This window comes from Molothrus ater, chromosome 2, assembly GCF_012460135.2.
Source record: "Molothrus ater isolate BHLD 08-10-18 breed brown headed cowbird chromosome 2, BPBGC_Mater_1.1, whole genome shotgun sequence".
In the NCBI taxonomy this organism is placed as follows: domain Eukaryota; kingdom Metazoa; phylum Chordata; class Aves; order Passeriformes; family Icteridae; genus Molothrus; species Molothrus ater.
Window position 1 is genome coordinate 91,321,249 of NC_050479.2, and position 26,589 is coordinate 91,347,837.

Sequence of the window (26,589 nt, forward strand, 5' to 3'; positions counted from 1 at the left end):
TGGAGACTGGGATTTCTGTAGATTATCTGTCTAACTGTTAAACAGTCTAACTCATATCCTGTCTTTCCTTTGTTGTTTCTGAACACCATTCTTTTAATTTCCAGGGAAAGGAAGGTGAGTCAGAATAACATGTACTTTCATGTTTTACAAGGGATGGAGAAGAAAGATTGTATAATTAGATTCTATTTGAAATTTTAGAGGGTCTTTAGAGATGAGAACCTAATGATAAGGAGATGTTGATGGAGAAAATTACTGTATGCATTTTAAGTACTATTTGTAGCTTGACTGAATCTAAGTTTGCAAAAAAAGCATCAGCTACATTAATTTAACAAGTCAAGACACTAAGAGGACAGAATATGTCCAAGAGAGCTGTTAACCATAAAAAAGGGTTTTAAATTAAAAGGGAACATTTACAATTTTTCTTTTGATATTTATTCCAGTGGTGATATTTATCAGAGTAACTCAGTAAATTTAAGACTCAGAAAGTGATAATTTGGAAGCAAAATTAGCCACAGTCCATTGTGATTTGTCTCTTTAAGAGCTTTCCCGGCCTAGCGTTGTGTGATTGATAACAACTTGGAAGAATGATGGAGCATGGTGGGAAGGGGAACATGACCACTGAAGGTAAAAAAAAGGGGCTTATTTTTAATAGAGGAAGTAGACAAAGCACAGATGGCAGCACTTTTTCTAGGTGAGGGGTTTTCTAGTGGAGTTGACAGTGGGAAAAGGAAAAAGTTCATTGGGCGCCTGGGAAAAATAAAAAGAAATCTTAGAACTGGAAGCATTTTTTTTTAATAAAGAACCTATGAGGTCTGCATTGACATGTGGTATTTAAGAAGTGCTGGAAAAACAGGGAAGAGTGTGGGATGAGAGAAGTTGTGTGGGCTTGACTCTTAGTTATCTGTTTTTTCTTAGGTGTTGAAGATTAAGTTTTCCAAATGCAAAAGGAAGCATTCCTGCCTTTCCACACCAGCACTCAGGAGGAGGAAAGCAGAACTAGCGAGAGGACTTGTGATTTGGTATGTTCTTCTTCTCTGGAAAGAAGGAATGAATTTCCAAGTCCTAGAGAGCTAAACTCTACCACATCACCTGGCTACAGTGTGAAATCCCTTCAGGACAGTTTTGGAGATGGTGATGGCACACATACTGGTAAGCCAAACTCCTTGGTGTGATACTAACTAAGATTAGGTTTGGAATTTTATGAGGAGCATTTTTCTGTACTTCTGTTTTTGAATGCTGCAAAGGATGCCTTAGCAAGTATAATCATCAGCTTGTCCATCTGCCTGCTACAGACCAGCAGGAAAGAATGAGGGGAGATGAAAAGCCTATCATGCCCTGCAGAAAAAAAAAAGAAAAAATAAGGATATAGAAGAATCTATGAGATGGCTGCAAACTAGAGGAGGCTGGAAGAAAGTTTTAAAGTAATGAAGGAATTCAGAGGTGCTCTGTGAGCTTGTTGTGGCTAGTAAGTCCATTAGAAATGACCAGGGGAGAGAAGCTGTGGATGCTTGCAGCCTCCATTCTCTCCACTTCATCCTGGCACAGTTTCTTTCCGAGATCCTCAGTTCCAGTGGGAAGCATTTAGCAGTTGGTACTTGTATGGGTGTGTGGCAGGAGAGAAACATTAACAACACAGAAGAGCCTTGTTTGTAGTGCTCCTCACAGCCACCTGGTAGGAGAAACCTTACTTGGATTTGGCAAGGCAGGAGATGTTAGTGCTGCTCTTCAGTGGCTCAAGTGGCCTGATTTTACAGATGGAGCTTCACTGGAGAGCTCCATCTTTTATGTGTTCACACATAAAAATTCTTGAAAATAAACCAAATGTTGACAAAATTCATGAAGATGGAATTCTATTGTATTTGAATTAAAAAAAAAACTACCCAACCATAATCTGTGACCACACTCAAGAATGACTAAAAGTGGTAGAAAAATGTTTCTGATTTCTTTACATGTTACCTCAAAGTACTTAAAAATCTGCCAAACTGGTAAGCCTAAACAGTGTAAACCCACCACTGCAATACAGTATCTAATGCTTAGAAGTTGGTAAAGCTGTGAAAAGCTCTCCCCAAGGAGATAAAAAATTCTTGTTCCAGTCATCTTAAAATAGACTGCATAAAACATAGAATATCATACTGCACAAAGGAACACAGCAGCATGGATGATTTAATAAGACTTTCTCTCTTCACTTTCATGGTTGTGTGACTCTTAAATTCACAAGTTTAAATAGTAATTCTGTCTGATCCTTAGTACATCATGAAAATGGTGTTAGTAAGAAGACAAAACAGTCCACTGGGGCAACCAGCTCTTAAGTATGTTACTTTAACAAAGGAAAGGAAGTTGCAGCTCCCCTAAAAAGTAATTTTTTCCCTACAGCATATCACAGCCCCCATGACACATCATTACTGCTGTTTCAATCTCTGCAGGAGAATCATTATCTGTGAACTAGTGCATGTTCATCAAACACTGCATCCTGCATGATGACAAGAGCTTCACTCCAGAAAATTAATGAAGTGCACGCTCAGTGCTAAGCAGCCAATAGCTCTCTGACTTCAGTAAGTCTAAACTTAATTGCCTCACTGGATTATGATAGTGTTGTCAGATCAGAAGGTTGGAAACTACTGAATAATAATGACAATAATAATGATGATGAAGATGATGATGATAACTTTTTGTCCCCCAAGAACAAGGAAATAACATGTCTACTAATTTTACAGTATTTATTTTTGTCTTTTTAAAATAAAGTTTACTTCAGGATTTGGCCAATAGATACTGTAAATTATTTTCAAATCTTTGGCTGCCAGTATCCTTATAGAATAGAGACCAAGAGAGTCTTAAAAAACAATGATGGCTATTTTTAACACGGATGCACACAAAAAAGACAAAACTCCCTTCTTTCATTCCCTGGGCATTCCTTTAACAACTGTGTAGGAAACAACCAGGGATCAAAAGGGAAAAAAGTGCTAAAACCAGCTCACTTACAATTGATGGTTTTTCCAGGATTAGAGTGGGTGGTTTAGGAACAGGGCTTTCTACTTTTTCACAGACAGGGGGAGGCTTCTTTGGCTCCTTGGCTTTTTTCTTCTCCAGAAGTGCCTGCAAAAGACATCCAATTTAATATGAATGTGGGTAGATAGAACAACATAACAAGGCCAGTCCTCTAGATGCTGACTACACTGACTACAGAGAGCTGAAAGCTTTGCAGGCTTGTGGCTTCTATTTCTTCCTGTAGATCAACTGTAAAACTGACCATAGTCAGTAGATGAGGTTATTGGTTGGTCAGAAGACATTGAAAGGAATGTCAAAAATCATATGTAAGAAGGAAGCAGGAGTTATTTTACTGTATTTACCAATAAGTCATCAGCACTCGTGTGTCACCTAAAATTAATCCAAAATGGGTATGAACTTCATCTCTAATTCTCAAATAATTAATTTTCTAGGAATGCTATAACTCTTTTCCTTTAATGATAGGTAACGCTTTTTGCTGTGGTTTAGAGTTTAGAAATGTGGTTTAGAAATGTTGTGCATTTGGGAGGTTTTATGAAGGGGTCACTTGAAGAGGGTATTGTCACTGTTCTGTGACAGGGAAATGTCTTTGTATGATGAGATATTACTGCACAAGATTGAACCAAATGACCCCTTCCTAGCAAAATATGTTTTGGATTTCTGATCTCCTCATTTACAACTGCCCAGCAGCCCCATGGAACCCACAGCAACTGCACAGGTGGACTGGGGGCAAAAGAGAAACTGTCTTGTCCGAAAACTTCCTTCTACCAAGAAAATGCAAAAGCCCATTAAGTGTGGGTTTATCTTGCTTGCAGCAGATGCCACACTTTGTCAGCAGACTAGAGTGGAAGTGCTACCACATGCTCAGCTCTTTCAAGACCTTTTCAAACTGTTTAAAAAGCCCAAGTCCTGCCAATTTCCCACACCAGCCCCTTAGAACTGGATATTCAGATAAGCATTTCCAACTGCATGACAATGCTTGCCTGCTGCAGGACATGACACTTTGGCTTGCACAGAAAGGCAAGGGAGTATATCCATTTAAAGCTCCTTCAAAACTATAATCCTACTACTGTATGGTTGGCTCTTTAGCCTTATTATTGAAAGATCATATTTCAGCAAGGGAAAGTGTGCCTTTTCCTTTTTTCACTCTCTCTCTTTCAAATGTTCAAATACAGTATTTCACCAGGGAGGGAAATCAAAAGAAAAACTTAAGAAAAAAGTTCAATGCTGAATTTAGCTCTCCAGTAACAGGAAAATGATGGCATTTGCACAGAATTTAATTGTGAAATTAATGAAATTTTGAAACTCCAGTAGTCATTGTACAAAAACCCTTCTTGCATGTAGGATCTGATTTTTCAGGTCAGGATAATGAATTGCTCCAGAAAAGAGGTTTCTAGGTGGAAGGGATAAAATACTTTACTATTGAAAGCCTCTTAAATAGTCTGTGTTAATAATGGAAGAATCAGAGCCTATAAACTGCTTTTCAGCCATGTGAAATGGTTATAGCTCAAAAATGTTGAGAGATTTTCTGAACTGTGTTTTTTATGTGAAGACCTTAGAGCTCCCTAGCATGAAGATTATAACAGAGATTTATAAGGAGATTTGCATGGCAGGGCAAGGGAAGCAGAAAGAAAAAGCTGCTGAAGTTGTGACTCTCTTGAAAACAATGGCTACTATGTTTATTAGTACAATCTCACATTCATAAGAATTTTCCTAATAAAACTGTGGCCTCCAAAAATGTTTCCTGCTAACCAGAATAACAAAATATAACCAGACTAACAACTTTTAAAGACAGAAAAATCTACGATTAATTTGGACAAGAGGGAATCCTTATTAATGCAGATTTGAGATATACTGCAGTTCTTAGAAGTGGCTTTATGTTTTCATGTCAACACTATCTAGTGCCTGCTTGACTATCTTTACTAAGTAAAAAAAAAAAAAAAAGCTTACCATTTGCTTTCTCTAATCTGATGCTTTAAATGATTTTAAGATTTTAACATAAGAAAAGTAAAAGAAAATATAGGGGGTTTGCCTAAACTGGTTCTGCCCAACTTAACAAGTTCTCATTTTTGTAAACAGAGACACCAGGACTCAAGAATCACTACAAAATTACTTGATTTTAAAAGATAAAAGTGCTAAATTTCTGAGCAACATACACCAAATGTTACTGTCTACATATCAAACTCCAATTTTCCTGATACAGACTACATTCCTTTATTCAGGTAGCAGGTTCAGAGTCAAGGTAGGATCTGACTGGATTGGGCAGTGGAAGAACAAAAGTCATCTCTTTTCCATTCTCCTGGCAAATGCAGTGAACAGCAAATGGTACTCATGCTTTTCACCGTACACCTTGGCTTCTCAGCCTGCTTCTGAGAAGCTGTTGACAGCTTCTCTTGACAGGGTAACAGCTTAAGAAGCAACTCTCCATTCAAAGAAATCATTCAATCCATTCTTTAGATTCCTCCATTATCTCCTCTGTGATCCTCTTCATTCCACAAGATCCTAGGTATATTTGATTTTTGTGTACAGCACAAAATGGTGTACAGTCATGGTTCTCCTTCCTCCTCCTTGCTCACAAATGAAAATTGTGGGATTACAGAATCACAGAATCAATGAGGTTGGAAAAGATCTCTGAGATCATCGAGTTGAACCTATGACTGAACACCACCATGGCAAGTAGACCATAGCACTGAGTCTGTCTTTTTTTTCATGTCCAGTCTTTCTTTGAACACTGCCAGGGACCATGACTCCACCACTTCCCTGAGCAGCCCATTCCAATGTCTAATCTGTGAAGAAATTCCTCCTAATTCCAATCTAAACCTCCCCTGGTGCAGTTTAAGACTGTGCCCTCTTGTCCTGTCACTGGTTGCTGGGGAGAAGAGGCCAACCTCCCCCTGGCTGCAGCCTCCTTTCAGGTAGGATCACTGAGGACAGGCTGCCAACCTGCTCAGCAATGCAGCCTGGCTGCTGCATCTCGGCTGATCAAGACTGACATAAAAGCTCTCAGAGCCTGTCTGAGCACGAGCCAACCAACCCTGTGTGGAGATCTGTTCTTGAAGAAATAACTGCTTTAACAGCCTTTCCTATGCTTTGAAGTTGGCAGAGATTTTCTCCAGAGACATTCTTGGCCCCTCTACTTCTCTACCTCTTTCCAGCAACCGGATGAAGGAAAAAAGACATGGTGAGAATTGCACGTAATGCTGAGGAGAGAAGTTTCTGGTTCTGACCTCATCTTGATACAACACTTTGAAACCACCTGATGCTGCATCCCTCTTGAGTCACCAGAGCATAGAGGGTCTGCCTAAAGTCATGTATTGTTCTGCACTGGGATGTCTTCTTCCACCTCCTCCACTCCTTGGTGTATGTACTTACCTAGCTGCATTTATTCCCTGCAGTAGTTATCTGTATTGGGATGTTATGTCCTTAATGCCTTGGATTTTCATTCTAGGCTGTCTATATAATGGCTCACCTGCACTCCTTAAAGTACTGTTAGTTGTGCTGGCTAGGAACTATCTTTCTCTGTCCTTTTACTGATCTGGCTGAAGATAAAGATTTTTGTTGTTACTGTAAATTTTGGGTCACTCCTGTTTCTGCCATGATTACTGAATGTACATAATGCTTCTGCAAAAGGTTTCAGGATGGTCCTAAAATAAGTTTACTTCTAAAATCACTTCTTTTGGCTTAGTTTCATGTCTGAAAGAAGCAGCTCTCATTCTTAGGAGGACACAGATCCTTTTTGTAGTTACTTGGATTATTGCTTATCCCTTCTAAAAAGCATTAAGCTTAGGAATACCCTCAATATGACAAACAAAAAGGAATATAATGAGGAGAACTCATCAATCTTTCCTTGTGTTTGGCCAGAGAAGCAAGCCTTGACAATTTCCTTTATTAAAACTAATTACTTCTGAGGTCAGTATCTAGCTCCCTCCTATATTTGTCACTTGCTTCTAGATAATCCAGGAAAAATTTTAAAAACTCATTGTAGAGCTAGATCTCCATGTACTCTGAATTTTCTAGGATTCCACTTTATTTCTAGGATTATGGGAGAGAATTTATGGATTAAGTGTGCTAGGAGAGTATTAAAATACAGCTTTAGAATAGAAAACTGATCTGGCTACTCAGCTATAGAGATAAAGCAAAGCAGCACAGTGCCCTTGTAAGATGATCCCCAATTACCTGCTTTAAACTTCTTTTCTACTGTGTGTGATGGGAGGTTTGTTGGCACAATTGGGACTGCTTATTCCAAGTGGTCAGAAAGCTCCTCTCAGGGAGGATTGTCCTAAATTCTGTTAATTCAAGTACTCTGCATGCTTTACTGCTCTGTTTTTGACAGCTCCAGCAGCATTTGAGCTGGACCTGTCAGCAAGGCTCGGCTAAGCCAGAACATGCTATGGCCATTGAACTTCAGAAACAAAAGCCTCTGATGGGAGAAGTCACCAGGAACAGCAGCATAGAGCTCAAGAGATAATTGGGGCAGTCATTTCTTGATTCTCTGAACAGAAAGTTTGTTTAAATGTAACAGTGGAGGCAGTCTGGGTGTTTCACAGTGTCAGTACTTTCTGCTTGTCTGGACCAACCAGTCTGGTGTCTTTTTCTGTGTATCTAAAAGCAGCAGTTAAATTTTGCATAATGGATTTATTTTATAATTTTTGTCTGCAGAGGAAACAGTTTGTGATTTAAAGAGAATATGCATTTGGCATTTTTGTGGTGGGGAAATGAGTACTGCTTATGTTAGCCTCTCAGTTACTATAACTCAATGCAGACCAAGGGATCTACACCGATTTAAGAAAGAAAATGTGCAGCATTGTCTGCATTTGTTCTGCATTCCATCTTCCTTTGTCCACCAGTTTTTCTTTGAAGAGACATAATTGTGTGAGCAGCCAGCATTTGGCTGCTCACACTTCTTCTCTGTGGCTACAGTTTAGATACTTCACCACAGTCTTTCAAACAATGAGGAGTATTTTAAACCATCAGAATACAAGTGCTGTAACTGGAATTCAGCTCCAAAAGCTTGGACTAACATTCTGCTGACAATGAGAACCGTGTGATGATGCAGATTACACAATTACTTCTTGAATTTAATGCATACCCACCCAACCTCAAATTTCTTCAACACTTCTATGTCTTTAAAACTATGAGTTTTGTCCTTACTCTTGAACAATTCCTGTAGCACTCAAGATTTTTTTTGGAAAGTTTCTTTCTGGATAATAATGAAATGCATTTCTTCATCTTTACAAGATCCAGCAGAATTTAAATTTGAGATAATATGATTGATTTTTCAGACCAAGATTTCAATTTAAAATTTAGCAATAGCAGATTACTGTCTGCTTTGACATTATTATTGCATTACACTAAAACAAAAGAAGTGTGTGTATATATATATATATAAATGTAAGTGAAACTTGCCAAACTTTACAAATGAGAGTCACTATTTTCCAAAGATACAGAAGCCAGCCAAGAATATTCCTGGTTTTACATGAAGGTAACCCTCAACAGCATCACAAGAAGTGTACTTAAAAGTACATGTAATTTACAAATATTGTGATTGCAGATGCAAATGAGGCACTTCTTTCTTTGGTGGTTAATTGCATATATGGACACCTCATCTGCATGAACAGTTGTGATAAATTAAGATATGCAAAATGCTATTAGCATGTTTGCAAATCAGATGCTGTTCTTAGGGAGCAACAGTGATATACATCCACCATGGTGACCTGATTTTATGAGTGGGGTCATTTTAATCATACTTTGCTACAGATGCTTTTACAATGTGTACTTAAAATGTACTTTTAAAATAATGTACAAAATTTTTAGAATATTAATCCAGATTCTCATTCTTTAATTATTGGAAGCTTGACAGTATAGCCAGTAGTGTATTATAAAATGGAGCAACGAGAATGAGAAAAGGGTGAGAATTTCAAATTGACATAATATGTTCCAATCCAAATACCTGATCTGTAGGAAGACAGATTTGTTTGTGCTTGTTGTCTATAGGATTGGAGCAGAAGCAGGAGTGAGAGTACTGATGGGCTGAGTATCAGAGCAGTACTGGTCAAGCTTGCAACAGTCTGCATGTTTGATTCATTCTGTCCTAGAAGCTGTTTTACAGAATAACAATTCAGTACAAAAAATTGGGAAGAAGCTTACACATCTTTCCAATTGCATTTATGAGCAGTGCAAATCTAAGAGGAACTGACATGCTGCTGGATGCAGCTTCATACCTGGTGAACTTGTGCCAGGACTACCTCTAGTCTTCCTGACCTTTTAATATAGCCAGTCTTAGTGATAATGCATTTAGGTTTTGGAGCTTTAATCTTGATCGGGAAGATAGAAGGCGGGGCAGATTTTTCCAGTTCACACAATCCTAAGATTATAATGTGAAGAAAGATTATAATATATGCAAGGATTTCAATACAAACAATGGTTAAGTAGTGGAGTGATGGGGAGGGAAACTTGAATTTTGGCAATATCTCAAGTAAGTACCTCCCACAACTAGTGTTTCCAAAATGCCTTACCTGCAAAGGTGTTAAGATAGTAGTTTTTTACCGCATAGTAGTCAGAATTGTTGTCTGGGAAAAAACCAATTCGAGACAAAGGAGCGTATGTTTGTGATGCAAAGTCATTATACTCTCTGATGATATCTCGTCTCTCCAGCTTTCCCATCCAATTCTTCCTCTTAGCTATCAGTTTCCTGAGCACTGAAAAGGAAATACAAATGTGAGACAGTTCACACAAATAGTTCTATAAAAGCTGTGTCTTTGTAAATTCACAAGAGCTTTTGCTAGATAAAATAAAAACATAACAAACCAGATGCTGGCCATGCACATTGATATTGTGGATACAACCTATTTCATTTTGAATAGATGGTAACCCTGTGAAAATGGAAATGGCTTGTCTGAAAACTGTCTCATACCCTTCTCTTCCTGTCTTTCAGACTTACTCAATGCACAGTCATGCTGAATCTTTCTCATTTTCTCTTCTTTAGCCTTCTGATGATTTTCCCAGTGGTCGTTCAAGCGCATGGCATTCAGCTCATTCCGATTCTCCTCTCGCCTCTGCAGCAGCTTCTTAAAGACTTCCATTTGAACCTTCTGCAACCTGCAAGGAAAGAAAAGGTCAGGCAGTATCGAGTGTACTCTGCAGTGTTCTGTGCAATGCTGTCACCATCAAATCCTACCTACCTTTACAAATAGCTCATATTGCATTTCTCATATTCAGTCTTTCATTTTAAAAAGGGAGTTAAGCAGTGGTAAAATATATTGTGGTAGCAGACCTGGAGACTAAATTTAAGAAAAATATCCCTTCCCAAAATCAGGGTATTTTCACAGAATTAGAAGGCTTGTTGTACCCTTCAGTCAATCCACTAAACCTTCTTGCTCCTCCTCTACTCAGCAAATAATTAAAAGAAATAAAAGAGCATAAGTGGACTCCTACTTATCTATTTCCTCTTCTCTATAGGCCCACTCCTTCCTTTCCATAGCCTCCATCATCTTCAACCTCTTTGCGATGTTTGAGGGACTGTCCATGGGTGGCAGGGCTGCTTCCCAAGCACGTTTTTCCCGGATGCGGTCAATAATCTCCATCTCAGCTTGTCCTGCTGGCAGCCCCCGACCTTACAGGGACAAGAAGCATTAGCTCTTTGAGAGATTGGCAAATCCTACAAATAGACACCACCAAAAAGGGCTGTATGGGTACAGAACCATGTAGTAAACACAAGCAGAAATGTCAAAAGCCAGAAGTAAATACTTCTAAGACCAGCGAGATTCTACAGTATGAGGTGTGGTAGGAGCTGCAGTTGCTACAGTTCAGTGCACACTAACACTGGCACTTCATTCTTCTACTGCAGGCTGCAAAGGGAGAAAAGCTTTTCTAGGAAGATACTTTCTGAGAATGAGGACTTTCTTTGGCATGTGCCATGTCCATCATCATTACAGGTGAGACACTGGGAGATGAGGATCACAGGTATGTTCTGGGGCAGCAGTCTTCGTACTGTATTTTTGTAATGATGTTCAAAACTCAGAGCAGCTGAAGAACAGTGGGTAAATGGAAAAACTGCTCCTAGTTCCCATTCGTGAAACATGACCTTTTTATATTGAATGGTCTTCAAAACCCTTCATGAAATGCCCCAGAACCATTAAGTAGTGAAATATCATACTTATTTTAGAAACAGACAAAATAATCGCCCCAAATGCACACAAAAAAAAAGGCCACCAAAACTGGCAATAGCCTGACATTGAAAAGAAAAGAACCTCCTGCTAGAGGTGACATGATTATTTTAATTTATCTTAATTTCACAACTTACCCCAAGTGAGTGTAGCAAGTGTCAGAATTTCAGGGACTGAGCCACTGCGGACTATATATTCAGGGGAATAGGGATCTGTCTGTGCTTCACCATCCCTGTAATCTGTCTGTGTCCCCAGGGTTCGGAACATGAGGCTGAGGACCAGGCTGTCCCCTGCATCCTCTGCATCCCTTGCAGCTGACAGGATACGTGACTCTGTCCTAGAAAGAGGTGCAAGATGGAAGATTGGTCACATTCATTAAAAAAACCTCCAAGCAAACAAACCAGAAACACGTCAGTCAAAGGCTGGGTGTCTTAAATGTGTTTTGGTTTATCTTAACATTACTCTCGTTGATGTTAACTCCATTATCTTTGGTAAAAGCAGACTGAGGCTACACTGAGTCTGAAATACCCTTCTTAAGTAAATAATCCAGAAATCTTCTAGTTTCAGCTCTCATGATTATTACATACAAATCTTCCCTACCAATCCATTCTAAAGCATTGCATTTAATGGACACAAAATTCTTGAAGTAACATGAAGTAGGACTGCTTCAATTTAGTTTACATGTTTCTCTTCCCAACAATTCCAGAATAAATATTTAATTCTGATATAAGCGTGTGCAATTTCCATTAACCCTACCAGAAGTGAATTTTATTATGTGACCTCAAAATTTGATACTCTCTGAAAACCACATTAGACTACATTACTGATGCTCTACATCTCTGAGCAGCACTGCATCTATCAGAGATTAATAAAATATAAATAATAAAATATCAATAATATAGGTATAAAAATATAAGTAATAAAATATCAGAAGACTTTCCAACAATATTGCTCTACTAGAGAATCTTTGCAATGGTATCTCTTCTAGAATTCAGAGACACCAAGCTTTCTATTTCAAGCCTCGCACTCTTAACACACTAGAGGCACATCCTTTATTCACAAAGAACTACTTATATACTGCAAGCAAATTCTGAAACAGTCCCTTATCTATTTCCTCTAGAATTCTCAATGATGAGAGCAGCACCTTACTTCTTAACAAGCTTTTCCTGTTATGAAAAATAGTGGTCACCAGCTAAATAGTTTCCTGATCTTTTTCTGGTGAGATGTTACCCATTATAACAGTAATTTTCCAAAAGTCTTACTACTTACTCTTTCTTTGTATCAGCAACAGGTTCTGGAACACCTGCTGGAAGCAGCTTAGAAAAGCTGAGAGGTCTGAAGAGAGAGAATGAAAGTAAGACAACAAGGAGGAGCCTAAAAGATCATTACGGTTCAGAAAAAACGCAGTCCACTAAATTCAGTGGAGTTAATACTGATTTCCCACAACTGTGGTTCTGTTAGATGCATGTTTAAGAACTGTGCCTAAATATTAAAGAACTCTTTCATAGCCAAGGAGGAACAGAGTTTACAGTTTCACCAATAAACACCAGGACTGAGTTTATTATGCTATTCTTGTAAGTCAAAGAAGAAAGTGGAGTTGCAAAACAAGACAATTACTAAAGTTAGTTTTGAGTGTGTTCCCAATATTTTGTGTATGTTTCACTAAGTATCTTACTTCTTTTACTTCACTTTCACTTTTTTGAAAGAGTGGTGGTTTTTTTTAATAACTGCTTGAAATCCTGAAATTCATTCCTACAATTAGCTGATAAGCTGGTTTGGACTTATCTAATTTTATTGTTTTATTTTTTGCAATACTTTATGAGGTATCTTGAAAGTGGTTTGGGCTCAACTACATATTAATAATTCCTTCCTAGGCATTCTTATAGTTTGCATATTGCAGTTCTTTGTCAATTTCCCTTAGCCTTTGGGAGACTTTGAGGCTTAATTTCACATTGCAGAAGATAACATCATCTTTGTTCTTTTAAAACTGTTGATAAAGGAGCAATAATAAACTTCAACTTATTAAACTTTGCAATTTTTTTATATTTAAAGTGGATATAGCGGCCAATAGCTGCTGAGTAAAATAGTGAATGCAATTCAAAGTGTATGTGACTAAGCCAAGAATGCTTGTATGCTAGCTGTTGGTTCAGATCTTGAGTCCATTGCTGACCTGCAATGTCCTTGTGGAAGGAGCAGAGCAGTCCTGCAATAGGGGACATGGATGAAAAGTTAATCAAGGCTTCCCTTTGCTCCCTTTCTGCTCCTGGAAGAAACTGGGAGTTAAAGGGTTTCTTCTTAAGAAAACACCTTTCTAGGGGTCTGGAGAACCACGCTGCCTTTGTAAATATCTTCTTCCTCTGCACGATGATCTACAGCCCAAAGCTTTCTTATTAAGTACAGAATGTCTCATATATTTCCTTATATGTTAACTCATAAACGAAAATTCTGTCATAGTGTGAATTTAGAAAGACGTTGTGTTTTAAGACCTGGTTACTGTTAAAATTTTCTATTTTATCAAAGTACTGACAGAAAATACAGAAAAAATAATGCTCTGGCCTTTACTTAAGTGCTTTTGAAAATGCACAGAAAGAAGCTGAACCCTGTTTCAAATCAGTTCATTCCTTACCGTGTAAAATATTTGTAGCGATTCCTTCCATTAACTTCAGGATCTTCATACACAACCCGAGGCAGCTGAAGAGAAGACTGACCTCTGAAAGCCAAAATACAGGACATAATTTAGAAAGTACATTCAGAGCAGTTATCTTTTTTCCTTATGCCTTTTTTTTTCTCTCTCTCCCCTCTGGTTGCACTATCCAACATGCACACTACAAATTTCCCCCAAGCCTCACACTTACACAAGCAATTATATTTTGGTTTCTTCACATTTACCTACGTAGCAAAACAGTTTGACACTTTATTTCCCACTATGTGTGGTCAGGAAATGGTCTTTACTGCCTTTATTAAAACTTAAGAGCTTGTTATGAAAAGCATTAACCACTTGTATATGCTTGACTTTGTAAAGGAAACCACTTTTATTGGAAGTGGGGGGAGCAGGCTTACTGTCTTAAGAGTGAAACAGTTTCCAAATATGTGAAAAGACAGAATGAGCAAAGGAGAATGCACTTTCTACCTTTGAAAAGTAGGTAAAGAGATTCTGAGCAAATGTTTAAAAATTTAGAATAAGCGATTTCAATTTGAGTTCTCCAGTAAAGGAGAAAAATTAGGACAATCATGGGAATGTTTCAAAATCAATGCTGGAACAACCATATCTTTTGCAAGAACATTTCTTTTTTTTTTTTTTCCATTTTGAATTTAAATTTTGCAGATGGTTTAAATTTTTCACTATAACATCTTGAAGAGTCTTCTTTAAGGCTTTGGAAGATCATATGGAAAACCTCATTAAGGCAGTCAGTGAGATAATGGGTAGAACTGAGAAATTTGAAAGTTATTAATCAGGATTGCTATTTGATTTAACAACTGCTTTATACTCCATTCTTGCTCTTCTTAACCTGCAGAGTTGCTAAAGACAAAAAATAGAAGCTCTTCCCTGAGAAGTTGTGGATGCCCCATCCCTGGAAGTGTTTGAGACCACACTGGACAGAACTCTGAGTGAAAGGTATCCCTGCCCATGGCAAGGGGATTGGAACTACATGATCTTTAAGGTCCCTTCCACCCCAGGCCATTCTATGATGATTTTATTTCTTTGAGTATAAGGCAAGTCTTAAAGGTCAGGTTTTCTATAAGACCATTTTTGGCAACTTGTATGAATTCTGACCTCAAGATGTATGGGCTTGTGGGTACTGGGGTTGGCTGCTGACGCCCGATTTTAATTACAAAGAAGTATTTACAGAGATACAATTAACAATACCTAACATTGCTTGACAGCTGAGATCAAAACAGAGGATTACATGCTGAGACCTGTTGTCTTCCAAGCCCTCATCTAATTCCTGCAAACTGTGCTGTGGAATCTGGGGAGGCACAGTGTGGCTACCTGCCACAGGAAAGCTTCGAGCGAGATGCTTCATTAACCTCCCGTGACACACAATTTACTGCCAAGGTAAGTTTAAAGTCATCTCTTCCCAAGGCTTTCAGTCACATCACATAAGAAAAGGGAAGGGAATATTTTGAGATGCAACGTCGTAACCTGATATACTTGCTCAGCACTAATCAACCTATTATTGTGAAGTTGTGTTTGTAATTCAAATGAGTTAATTGAGCTGATGGCTAGTTCCATTAGCTGACTCTTTACATATCAGACTGTTGCTCCATCCAGATGGATTTGTGTTTCATTCAGCACAGGTGGGCACTTATTCTTATGATCTAACTTTATTAGCATAAACCGTTCATCCTGTTATGGTATAGTTATAGGCACAATGGGAACCCAGGGAAATAGCCCTTTTTATTCCACAGATCCTGCCTCTTGCATGTCCTTGACTTATATTTGCTGACTTTGCTGAAATAAATGAGCATTTATTCCCAGTAACCTTGCAGAGGCAATGGAACTACTGAGAAGACAGCTGGGAAATATTCTGTCTTCCATATCAGCAGCACTGTCAATCAGTGGAGGTTGAAACAGAGGGGATGTATTTCTCATTTTTTGTTAATTGCAAGACATTTTGCAAATACATGTTGTTGAAATGTAAATTAATTTTAAAGCAGTGCAGGTGTCAAGTTGTTACAGAATTGCAGGCAAAATGTAAGAAGTCACTGAGGTGTTCATGCACTGGGGACAGTTTGAAACACTGAAAATAGTATTAAGAAGAAAATACTCCAATTTTTTTACTATTGTTATGGAAATGAGAAGAATATGTCTTTAAAACTGAACAAAACGAGGTGTGAAATCCACTGTATCACTCTTGAGCATCTCTGATTATTGTCTGGCATGTGGTAGAACTCAGTTACCAGCAACCCCAGAGCAAGCACCATCTGAAAAGTCCATGGTCTAAAGTCGGTTGTTTAAAGCAGAAAAAACCTTTGAAGACAAAAACCTAGGCTGACGCCCACAGTCTTGAATGCAGCTACAAGAGGAGTTAAAAAACCTGTGGTGTGGCAAAACACATAAACTTTTTTTTTAATATCTGCTGAATTAGAACCCAAATCAAAATCAAAACCCAGACACCAGGAGACAACTCAACTAAGAAACGCCTGCAGTAAAAATGTGGTGCCCTGGTTCAGGCCCCAAGGATCCTGGAAGGAGCAGCAAAAGCAACCTAACCAGCTGCAATTGCACGGGACTAAAATCAAAGAGCTCCCACTGAAGTAACACACATGAGTCACTGAAGTCTTCATAACTCATCTGATCTGTAAGAGATTGAAATAACTCTCTTCTTTTTTCATGGCAACCGCTGCAAAGCAGATAGCACAGGGATGAAGGAATGTGCAACATCCATCCTGTAAGAAACAGATGGGTAACCATACTCCACAACAGCTGCAATCTCTTAATTTCAAGGGAGATATAAGTAGGAGCAAATTGCAGTCATCTCCACTTCAGTGTGCATGGCTTTTTGTTGGTTTTGTTCATGTGTTTGTTTTAAATTGTCCAACCATAGAACACTTACACAGCAAGGTGCTGAAGAGCCTCCAGGCGCTGCTGAGCCCTCCATCTTTGACCAATGTATGCAGGGACTGGATCTTCACTCTTGAAACACAAACTGCAAGCTGGAAAATGAATCACTCCCGTAGCCATGCTTCAGAATATGGGTGCCTTCACCTAGCATTTGTGTGGACACAAAGAAGACAGGCTGCAATTTAGCCACTTCAAACAGCACTAAAGAGAGCAGAATTCCAGCCTGCTGTGATTTACAGGACTGCATATTTGGGATGGGGAAAGAAGGCGGCATACGTATGCTAATGATGTCAGCTAGTTAGATGGTTCTTCTCAAGATGTGGAGCATACCAGACTAGCAGCAGATGCACAGATTTGTCTTCTGGCTGTTTTCCAGTGCTAAACTTGTACTGAAAACCAAAAGGTCTAACGGTTTGTTACATAAAGAAGTTAGTGTGCAGTAACTGTGAATGTGCAGCAACGTGAACTTCTAGCACATTACCCCATGTAACTCCCTCCTATTTCTAGTGCTCTAGAAATTAAGTAACATATTCCACTTGCAGGGTAAAGTTACATTATTTTATACTGGAACAATTTTAGCATTTGTTAAAAATAACTCAGGGAGCTAGCATACAAAAATGATCACATTAAACATCTACACCCTTCCTTTTAAGGACTAATTTCCCTGGGTAGATATGCCTTAAATTGCTAAATTTATGGTTGCCAATAAATCTTTGCAATCATAAGTGATGTAGCTCTATTGGCTTGAGCTTCTGAACAGACTAAAATCAGAATTGAGTTGTGAATTGTCCCTTTCATTTCAGCAGATGCTAACTCAAATGCATACAGGTGACATTTCAGGAATACTCACCAGAATGTAAGACAGTGTCAGTTGATGAAGATCTAGGTACCCTACCATGAGTAGCTGCTTGCTGTGCACAAAATTGCACTTTTGGGCCATTTGTCTTCAAAAGGAGTTCAACTTTTGAGCGTGGAATACCCTATGAACTAATACTATCACAACCTCTGTCCATCCCAAATTTTGAAGCTACAGATTAAGAATTCAAGGATGTAGTGTTTTGAATTGTACATTATACACTTGCTGATTGATTCTAAAACATTTTTCATGCAACAGTCTGCCACCACACCCATCTGCACCACTGACATGGCAACACACCTGTGACATGGCAACTTTAGTGACAGGATGCCTGTTTACTTCATCTGGCCTGAACTGTTGGCACAGCCATATTGTTGCAAGGGTCTCACTGATGACAGGCAATGTTCCCAGCTCTGTCTCTCTAAGGACAGGCAGACAAATACTCATTTGTTTTCGTGTAGATATAAGAAATATTCTGAGATAATGTAGTAAGAGATATCCAGCAACATTCTTAAAAAAAAAAATGCTCCTTGACTCCATTGTTAGAAAGCTGCTCAGGGCTTTTCTCCTTGCTGTACAGCAATGAAATCTGAGTTCAGAATATCTGTCTTGCAGCCCCAATCACATGCATAGCTTCAGGAGGACTCTGTTTAAAATCCAATTCATTGTGCAGTTGCACCAAGTCTGTTTTCCTCTGGCATTCTACCTGTATGCATCCTGTGCCGCTATCAATCACTGCTGTCTGAGGGTGTGACTGCAACCCCCAGAGACATGCCCTAGCTGCTTTTAAACTAGCTAAGGGCAATACTGACAGCTAAGCATGGGCTAGCTAGGTAAGGATTAGCTACGAAGTTAAACTCTGCTAATTCTGTATGAAGAACCAGCATGGATTTGCAGTCTTTATTGGCTGCTTAGATGTTGCTGGATATTTCATTTTAGTCTAAGTAGGCTACATGGATCTGTAGTGTAAGTATCTCCCAAGGTAAGTAAGGAACTGACAGCTCTGCTTGAACAACAGCTCAGTAGATGCCCACTTATTTTATTAGATCTAAGTAACATATACAAGCTATAATTAAAAGTATTTGAAGATAGACAATTAAAAATACTGACACACAGCTTAGGAAATGTCACAGAACATGAAGCTGGGTATTTCTAGACTGGTGCTATAGTCACCATAGGCCAGCAATCATGGCTGCTCCCTGTGTTGTCTTGTTTTAGATAAAACATCTTTCTCTGCTTTGTATTTTGCTGTTCTAAGGGAGCAGCTTAGGACTGAGACAGAGTTTCTACCCATGTGTATGCAGAAATAGACAAGGTGAATATGTGAGCTGTCTTTGGCCAACACCTACCAGTCTATCACCAAGTTGAGCTTGGACATTTGACTTTGGAGGGTCCTTCTCACTTCACAGTGTGTACAGAAGGCCTGAAAAACAATTGAACAAACATAACTAGTTACATATTTGAGGAATCAGCATGAATCATGAGGCTCCACTTCCTTCTTTAGAAGTCTGTCTATAAGACAGAGTATGAAACAAACTAGGAAGAAAGAACTGATATATATGTCTCTATCAAATAGATGTCACCATCATGCAAATGAGCCTCAGAGCTGAAATCCTACTGCTCTGTGGAAGATACGGGTGAAAAATCTAGTAGAAAAATCAGCTTTCTTTGGAGGCACCATCAACTTAAACAGAAACTGTGATGACATAAAACATTAAAAGGAAGGCATGGTGGAATGGTAATCAATGGAAATACCACACTGTACATGATGCTTCCCTCTGGGACACAGAGCTGGCTTTGCTCCAGCTAATGTTTCACGGTCCCAGCCTCGCCGGAGCCGCCAGCCCTATCGCTTGCCCGTAGCTCGGGCGGCACCCACCTCGTGCCGAGCTCGGCGAGGGCCCCGGGGCCCTGGGGCAGGGGGTCCCTGGAGCAGGGGGTCCCTGGGGCGGGGGAAGCCTCACGCCCTGTCCCGCCCAACTCCCGGCCTTCGCCCGCCCAAGGGCTCGGCTTGGCCGTACCGGGGCTGCAGCGGGGCCGGGCCGCGGGCAGGGCGCTGCCGTCTCGGCCGAGCCCGGTACCGAAGGAGCAGCCGAAGGTCCGGCCCGGAGCCCGTCCCCACCGAGCGGCTCTGGCCCGCTTGCCGTTCCCATGGCCACGGCGGGCGGGGCCGGCAATGTCCCGCCCCTGCGGCCGGGCGTTGCTGCGGGCCGGACCCTGCCCTGCCCTGCCCGTCCTGGGGGCGGCTGATCGTGACCCTGCCCGGGCCTGGGGACGGCTGATCGTGACCCTGCCCTGCCCTGCCCTGCCCGGGCTGGCCCTGGGGACAGCTGATCGTGACCCTGCCCTGCCCGGGCTGGCCCTGGGGACGGCTGATCGTGACCCTGCCCGGCCCTCGGGCTTCTGTCCTGCCGCTCCCGGCGTGCTGCTGCTTGTGCTCCCGCTCGGTCCAGCATCCCGCGGCCGCTCTCCGCAGAGCCCCAAGGCTTCGCCTTCCCGCCTCCATCTTGTGCCGCCTCCGGAGAGCGGCGCGGGCGTGGGGATGTGGCTGGACTCTGAGGAGGACACGGCACGGGCGAGGCCGGGAAAGGAAGGACACGTGTATTTCTGCTTTTCAGCAGCTGCTGCTCGAGTTGTTTCATGTGATGCTCCCAGGACCCTCGCTTAGTGCTTAGGAAATCTGGTTTAGCAGTTACACTTAGGGACAGGAGTCAAGGCTGGATATTCTTATTCTTGGCTTTGCTTGTTGTCACCTAGGACTTCTTCTGCAGCTGTAAAGTGCTGAAAGTGAGTCCAGAGAAGGGCAAGGGAGCTGATGAAGGGTCTGGAGCACAAGTCCTACGAGGAGTGGCTGAGGGACCTGGGCGTGTTTAGCTGGGGAAAAGGAGCCTCAATGACCTTATCTCTCCCTAGAATTCCTTGAAAGGAAGGTGTAGCCAGCTGGAGATTGGCCCCTTCTCCCAGGCAACCAGTGACAAGGCAAGAGGACACAGCCTTAAGATGTGCCAGAGGAGGTTTAGATTGGACATTAGGAGGAATTGGACATTGGGATGGACTGAACAGGGAGGTGGTGGCATCACCATCGGTGGAGGTGTCCAAGGAAAGATTGGATGTGGCGCTCAGTGCCATGGTCTGTTTCACAAGGTGGTGTCTGGTCATAGGTTGAACTCAGTGGTCTCAGAGGTCTTTTCCAACCTAATTGCTTCTCTGGTTTTGTGAAAATAGGCTTGGTACTACTTGTGGAAATAGGCTTAGTACTACATACTGCTCAGAGAGGCTGCAGGGTTTTTTTCATCTGTAGAGCATATCAAGAGGCCTGTAAAAAGCATTACAAATAAGCATCATGCTTTGCAAAACATTGCTGTTTCCTCAAGGAGGGGGCCATCCTTTTCTATAAGAAACAAAGTTGGAAGCTTCTTCATGCTAAATGTTAAAACCAGAAAAGGCTAATGCTTTTGTGAACATAAGGAGATTTGCAGGCAATGCTGCTTAGGAATAGGACACAAAACCCAGAGAAATTGAAAATGAGCCTTCTCCTTTGTCTATAATCTTGCAGCAAGTCCCTTATGTTAGTTATTTTGTGTATAAAGCTGTATATCAAAGGGTTTTTCACAGCTTGTCATGTCTGACATAAAATGCTGGCCGCTCAGTACCTCATTACAGGAAAGCAACTTTAGGACTGTAGTTCCAAATTCCTTGGCTCTGTGAATTTACTTGTAGACAATTTAGCTTTGAATGCTAGTTTACTTTCTTAAAGGCCCATCCCTTGCCTGAAGGAACAATGTTTTTAGGTTAGTAGGTCAACTGAAGGTGTGTCTGAACTAAGAAATGCTGCCACAGCTTTGTTTCTGACGGACATCATCTACATCTGTACATCTGTAGGATGTGACTTCCCACAATGGATTGATCCATGCCCTAAAGATACCCAGCAGGCTGTAAAGACCCTCATTTTACTAAAGAGCCTTACAATGTGATACCTTATTATATTTTTTGATGTGGCAACAAAAGCCACTTTTCAATAGAGTTCCCTGGCATTTCTCATTATCAAGTTCACTTTTCCTTTCTTGTGTCATCATTTCCAAGCTGAAATTTTTCCATGCTGAACATCTGCCTTGGGGTAATGAGGTGTGTAAACTGTACTTTGGCCAGAAATTATTCTTTGTTGGCTCCACCCTCTGATATTTTTCCATTTTAAGGTTTCCAGAGATGACTAAATACAGGTGGCCTGGACTTCTTTTTTTCTTATGGGGAATGGATCAGATGGAAACCAAGTTGAGAAGGAACAGTGGAATAACTAAATGGGTTTTTGAGAATCCTACAAGATACCAGGGCACAGCCAAACAGGTAAGTACTCTCTGGAGTCATGTACAACCAAAAATGTGCAGTCCCATTATTAACTTTTACTGCATTAAATTGGACTAAATGTGAGATGTTGCCACATTTTTTTGTTCATCATGAGCTGTCTGGCCCTGCTGCCTCTGATCTGTTGAGTGCTGGCATCTGAAAGACTATGTAGGGAACCAACTCTGGAGACTGATGTGGCTGAAAACTAACTTGTCAAAAATAAAAGATAAAAGTTTTTAGGTCACTGCATAGCTGCCTGAAGAGCAGTACTTATTCATGGGAGGTGACACGTATATGTGGCTGAATGATAAAGCTCAAGGTTAAGGTTCATTATATTGAACTTGCTTTGATTAGAATGTGTGTGGGTAAAATATTGCCTAATATTTAACTATATGTCTTAGAAATCTCTGTGAACTACAGGTATAAACAGTGGACAGCCTTACAAGTGTTAAAAGTTATGTTGATTATTACTATATCGAGTGTTCTTTGCCTGAAATCTCCATATTCTTCTGGACCTGAAACTGTGTGAGACCTGGCCAGGCCCCTAGCACACTGCTGTGTGCTGTGGAATGCACTGCAAGGGCTGAGTGCTGAGGTTTGGTCTGAATGGATCTTGTTTATTTATTTATTTGTTTGTTTTTAATATAAACCACACATTTCTGAAGAAAAATATTCCGAAATACACAAGGCTCTGAGGAAATATTTAATCCCAGGCATTAAGCTTGGCAATCTTCTCTATGATCAGTACTTTGGAAAAGTACTCAAAGCTTATCTGGTAGCTTGATCTGTGTATGTCAGGGACATATCCTGTTGCTCTGGTGAAAGGGAGCTGCAGTCAACTGAACTGTAAGCAATCAAAAAAGATTCCTATTTCCTAAAAAAAAAAAAAAACTTGACTGATGAGCTTTCTGCTTAGATCTGTGGGCCATAAGGTTGGGTTTTTTGGTGTTTTTTTTTTCATTAATAACTTTTCCAGAACAAGACTGTGTTGGTGAGCTGGGGTGTTGTCTATCTGGACATTTTTTTTATACCCACTTGGCTGCAGGACACACCAGGTGCTCAGATGTATGAGTAAACTGTCCACACCCTTGAGAGTTACCGCACAAAGTCTGAGTGGATTAACTTCGCATGTTGCAAAATGGCAAAAAAGTGCACTAGTTTAGCTGCCTGTGACAAAGGCTAAGCCAAATTAATTTTACCTCACATTAACCTTGAGATAAGATGGTGTAATTTGCTGCAAGATGAATTACTGCTGCTCTGTTGATGGACTTGTTATGCTGTGATGACTTGCTGATGTGTTTGAACTGTAAAATCAGACAGGGGGAAGTAGAAAATTTAGCAGGGTAGGACTAGCATTAGTTGGGATCAGAGCATTAGCTGAACAAAGGCAAGATGGATTGGACATGAATGCGTGATTTTAGAGGAGAAACTTGGCTGGCTGAGCAAAGAACAAATAGTAGGAGAGTCGGGTGGTAGAGAACCGGTATGGCACAAGGAGGAGGGAGAGACAGGGTGAGCAGCCAGTAGAGCAGAACCGAGAGGTTTGGACAAGAAAATGGGAGACGTAGGTGAGGAGCTGAAAAAGTGAGGAAGGGTGTGGAAAGGGCAGGATCAGGGAGGATAAGGCAAAGCTAAAGTTGAGCTAAACAGATGATGAATGAGTCTCTAGTCTGTTTTCCTTCTGTCCTCCAAAGCCTGGGAGGGAACTGGGTTTCTTGAATGTGACTTTTATCCTGCAATCCATAACAATCTGTGAAATCCCTGGCAAGATGTCATCCATCTGGCTTTAAGTTTCATTCCATAGATGGTCATCTTCTGCTCTTAAGCAGGGGTCAAATGACAGCACTGTCATGGTGTTGGATGCCTGTGATGCTTCATGGTGACCTTTTCTAGTTATTAAAAAAAAAAATCTAAGCTACAGGTAACAAAGTTCTAGCCTCAAAAGCACTGTTGAGGCTTTGATTTCCGGAAGTTCCAAAAGTAATCTATTTAAAATAGGTAACCGTTAGTGTGCCATTTCCCATTTTTGCCACAGGATGTCACAATTCCTCCATGTATGGTCCTGCCCATCACGGGCTCTAACCTGGGTGCCACCAGTTCAGCTGTTGTATCCAAAAGTGAATTGATGTAAAACAGATTCGGAGCCATCCACAGGAATCCCTGGGATTCCTGTTTGTTCCCTGCCCGTTCCACACAATTCACTCTCTGTGTATAATAAACATCTTTTCCGGCTGTGTTTTTCAACAGGAAAGGAGCAGCACAAGGCTGCAGTCCATGTCATTGCTAAATTTTTAATCCAGAATGGAGCCTTCCTTCCAGCCAGCAAAAAGGAGGAGGCAGATGTGGTCACTATTTCCATCAGAAAGCAGAGGTAAGTGCCAAAAAAGATATGAAGAGACAGATGCTGTGACATCTACTGCTTTGTGGATTGAGGCCTTGTCTCTGAGTTGACCTTTGGCTGTAGTAAGGCATGGTAACCACTGTGGAATACCTCGCTTGTAACTTGTGACATCTTTTGTAAAAATGGCCTTGGAGTACTGATCGTGGTAAATGGAGCTTCACTAAGGTGAAGTCTGTGGTTAATTTGTGCTGTTTTTACTAAGAGCTGTGATAAGAGAGGCATCTTCTCATACAACAGCTGAAATGAAACAAAAAATAGATGAAAGTGTTTATAGGAGACCTGTTCTCTCTTGCCATCTTTTTCTCAGTATGACTGTAGGCACATTTCCTGTAATAAAAGCAATACACAGATGAGAATAGCCTAAAAAGTCAAAGTTCAAAGGAAATGAAGTAGTAGTACTTTGTGATCACAGTTAAAGAATTCACTTCAAAGCCTGCTAAAAGACTTTTGTAATGATTTTGATTAGCACTTTAAAAAATTTTAAAAAAAGAAGGCAGAATTAAGGACATTTTCAGCCTGTGGTTCAAATTCTGACAAAATCCAAATTTTACCAATATTTCAGGCATCCTCTGGAGGACACTCATATACTTAATTTCACTTGGATTGGGTCATCTTCTTACATGATTATTCTTAAAGAATAGACCTGACATTTGGATGGTTTGCAGGGCTGTAGTCAGGCATGTTGTCTTGCCTCAGGAGAAAAAGGATCTTGGATTGAACTCCTTAGGGAACTAGAGAATTTCTAATGTTCTCACTCCTCTCATGTAATATTCAGAGGATTAAATGCCAATACCATTGTGTTAGCTTGCAGGTTCAATTCTCAGTGCATTAAGACACTTTTCTGGGGACTGAATTTTTGTGCTTGCCTGATCTGAAGCAAGCATTAGAAACTGCCAATCTTCTGTCACTGTTTTAGCCACTCCTTTTGCAAAAATTAAATATCTGGACAGAAGTGCTGCAGAGATTAATTTCAGTTTATTATGACACAGTATAACTCTTCCATATATTACACTCTTATTTACTCTTAAACAATTAGTGCAACATAATCTTAATACAATCTATTAAAGCTTTCAGCATTTTCTTATCATCTTTCATCTTTAATAAAGCTTTCAGCATTTTCTTATAATCTCTCAGCTTTATTTGCAGTCCACCAGATGAAGGTCAGGTCAGGGCTAGCACACATCCAGGGGCCCAGGGGTTCAGGCCTACCAGAGACAAAAAGGTGAGGAAGCAGTGACAGGACACTGGGGCCATTGACAGAAAAAAGCTAGAATTGGATGGAGTTTCAACAGAGCCATTTCAAGGACTGGGGAAAGATGTAGAAGTATCACTTCACTCATGTAAGAGAACACAGCCTGCACTCTCTTCAGTCCTGAAAGTTCCTCTGTCTTTCCCCTCTGTCTTTGTCTGCAGGCACACAGTCCTTCCCTCATCACTTCCCAGTCTCGCCTGGTGGAGACTGAACCAAACAGGATCTAGAGCACATCATCGTTGTCTTGACATACCAACTCTGAGAATATGATAAGAGTTCAGCCTCTAGCATGCTGATCTGGAAACATCCTCTCTTTGATAGGAAGTCTCTGTATGCATGGACCCCTAGGAGAGAACCCGACCTTGAAGAATCCACTCTCATTTTAAATAAGGGACTTGAGCAGTTAATGCCAGACCATAGAGGAAGCACAGATTAAAATGTAGAATTATACAGAGTAAGTAACAACTTAAGACAGTGCTTGGATAAAATACTGTGCAGCATATTGAAAGTCAGGGTAAAATAGTCAGGATGTGGGCTTGAGCTGAGTGTTTAGATGAAATTTTCTGCCATGTAGATGACATATGTTTCCATGTCACTTTAAAAAAATAATTGTATCCAGATAAGCAATGTATTAAGGGAGATGTCAGTGTAACTAGGCTCTCTTCAGAATCTCTCCACCTGCATATGGAGATGTCCTAGTGCTTGTTAAAATCTGACCATTAAGCACTTGATAGTCAAGTCCCATTGATTTTGGTGGGAACCAGGATTCTAAAGATCCTTGAGAAGATCAGCAAGAAGAAAACAAGTGTAAATGAATGAGGTGCTCAAAGTTGAAATCTGGAATGACCACTGATGTGAAAGAAACAGCTCCAGAGTGACAGAACTTTCTACATTATCTAGTAACTTTGTGAAAAACAGCTGTAGGGATTCTGAATGGATTCAGATGGTATGTGATGTTGCAGGCTCTTTGGAAGCTGCTTGCAGCACTGCACAGCATATGTC

The 26,589-nt window shown here is 40.4% G+C and overlaps 1 protein-coding gene and 1 long non-coding RNA gene across 4 annotated transcripts in view; one reads left to right on the top strand and one right to left on the bottom strand.

The window, feature by feature from the left end:
- The window catches only part of CFAP91 (cilia and flagella associated protein 91), a 30,577-nt gene extending 10,880 nt beyond the window's left edge, over window positions 1-19,697 (bottom strand). For 2 of the 3 annotated variants that reach the window (XM_054514119.1, XM_036394360.1), the window contains exons 1-11: window positions 19,470-19,697; window positions 18,940-19,013; window positions 16,727-16,878; window positions 13,795-13,878; window positions 12,438-12,503; window positions 11,306-11,505; window positions 10,438-10,615; window positions 9,944-10,101; window positions 9,519-9,701; window positions 9,225-9,367; window positions 2,980-3,093 (exon numbers count right to left, since the gene is read on the bottom strand). In XM_054514119.1, the coding sequence (XP_054370094.1) occupies window positions 2,980-3,093; window positions 9,225-9,367; window positions 9,519-9,701; window positions 9,944-10,101; window positions 10,438-10,615; window positions 11,306-11,505; window positions 12,438-12,503; window positions 13,795-13,878; window positions 16,727-16,854 (1,254 nt within the window). In that variant the 5' untranslated portion in view covers window positions 16,855-16,878; window positions 18,940-19,013; window positions 19,470-19,697. The remainder of the gene's footprint in view (window positions 1-2,979; window positions 3,094-9,224; window positions 9,368-9,518; window positions 9,702-9,943; window positions 10,102-10,437; window positions 10,616-11,305; window positions 11,506-12,437; window positions 12,504-13,794; window positions 13,879-16,726; window positions 16,879-18,939; window positions 19,014-19,469) is intronic. The other variant, XM_054514118.1, reaches the window with a different exon arrangement.
- On the top strand, window positions 1,017-11,583 carry LOC118693642 (uncharacterized). Its single transcript, XR_004981293.1, has 4 exons — window positions 1,017-1,149; window positions 9,989-10,118; window positions 10,850-10,937; window positions 11,424-11,583. It is a non-coding gene; the product is annotated as an uncharacterized LOC118693642 (long non-coding RNA).
- Window positions 19,698-26,589: the final 6,892 nt, after the last annotated feature.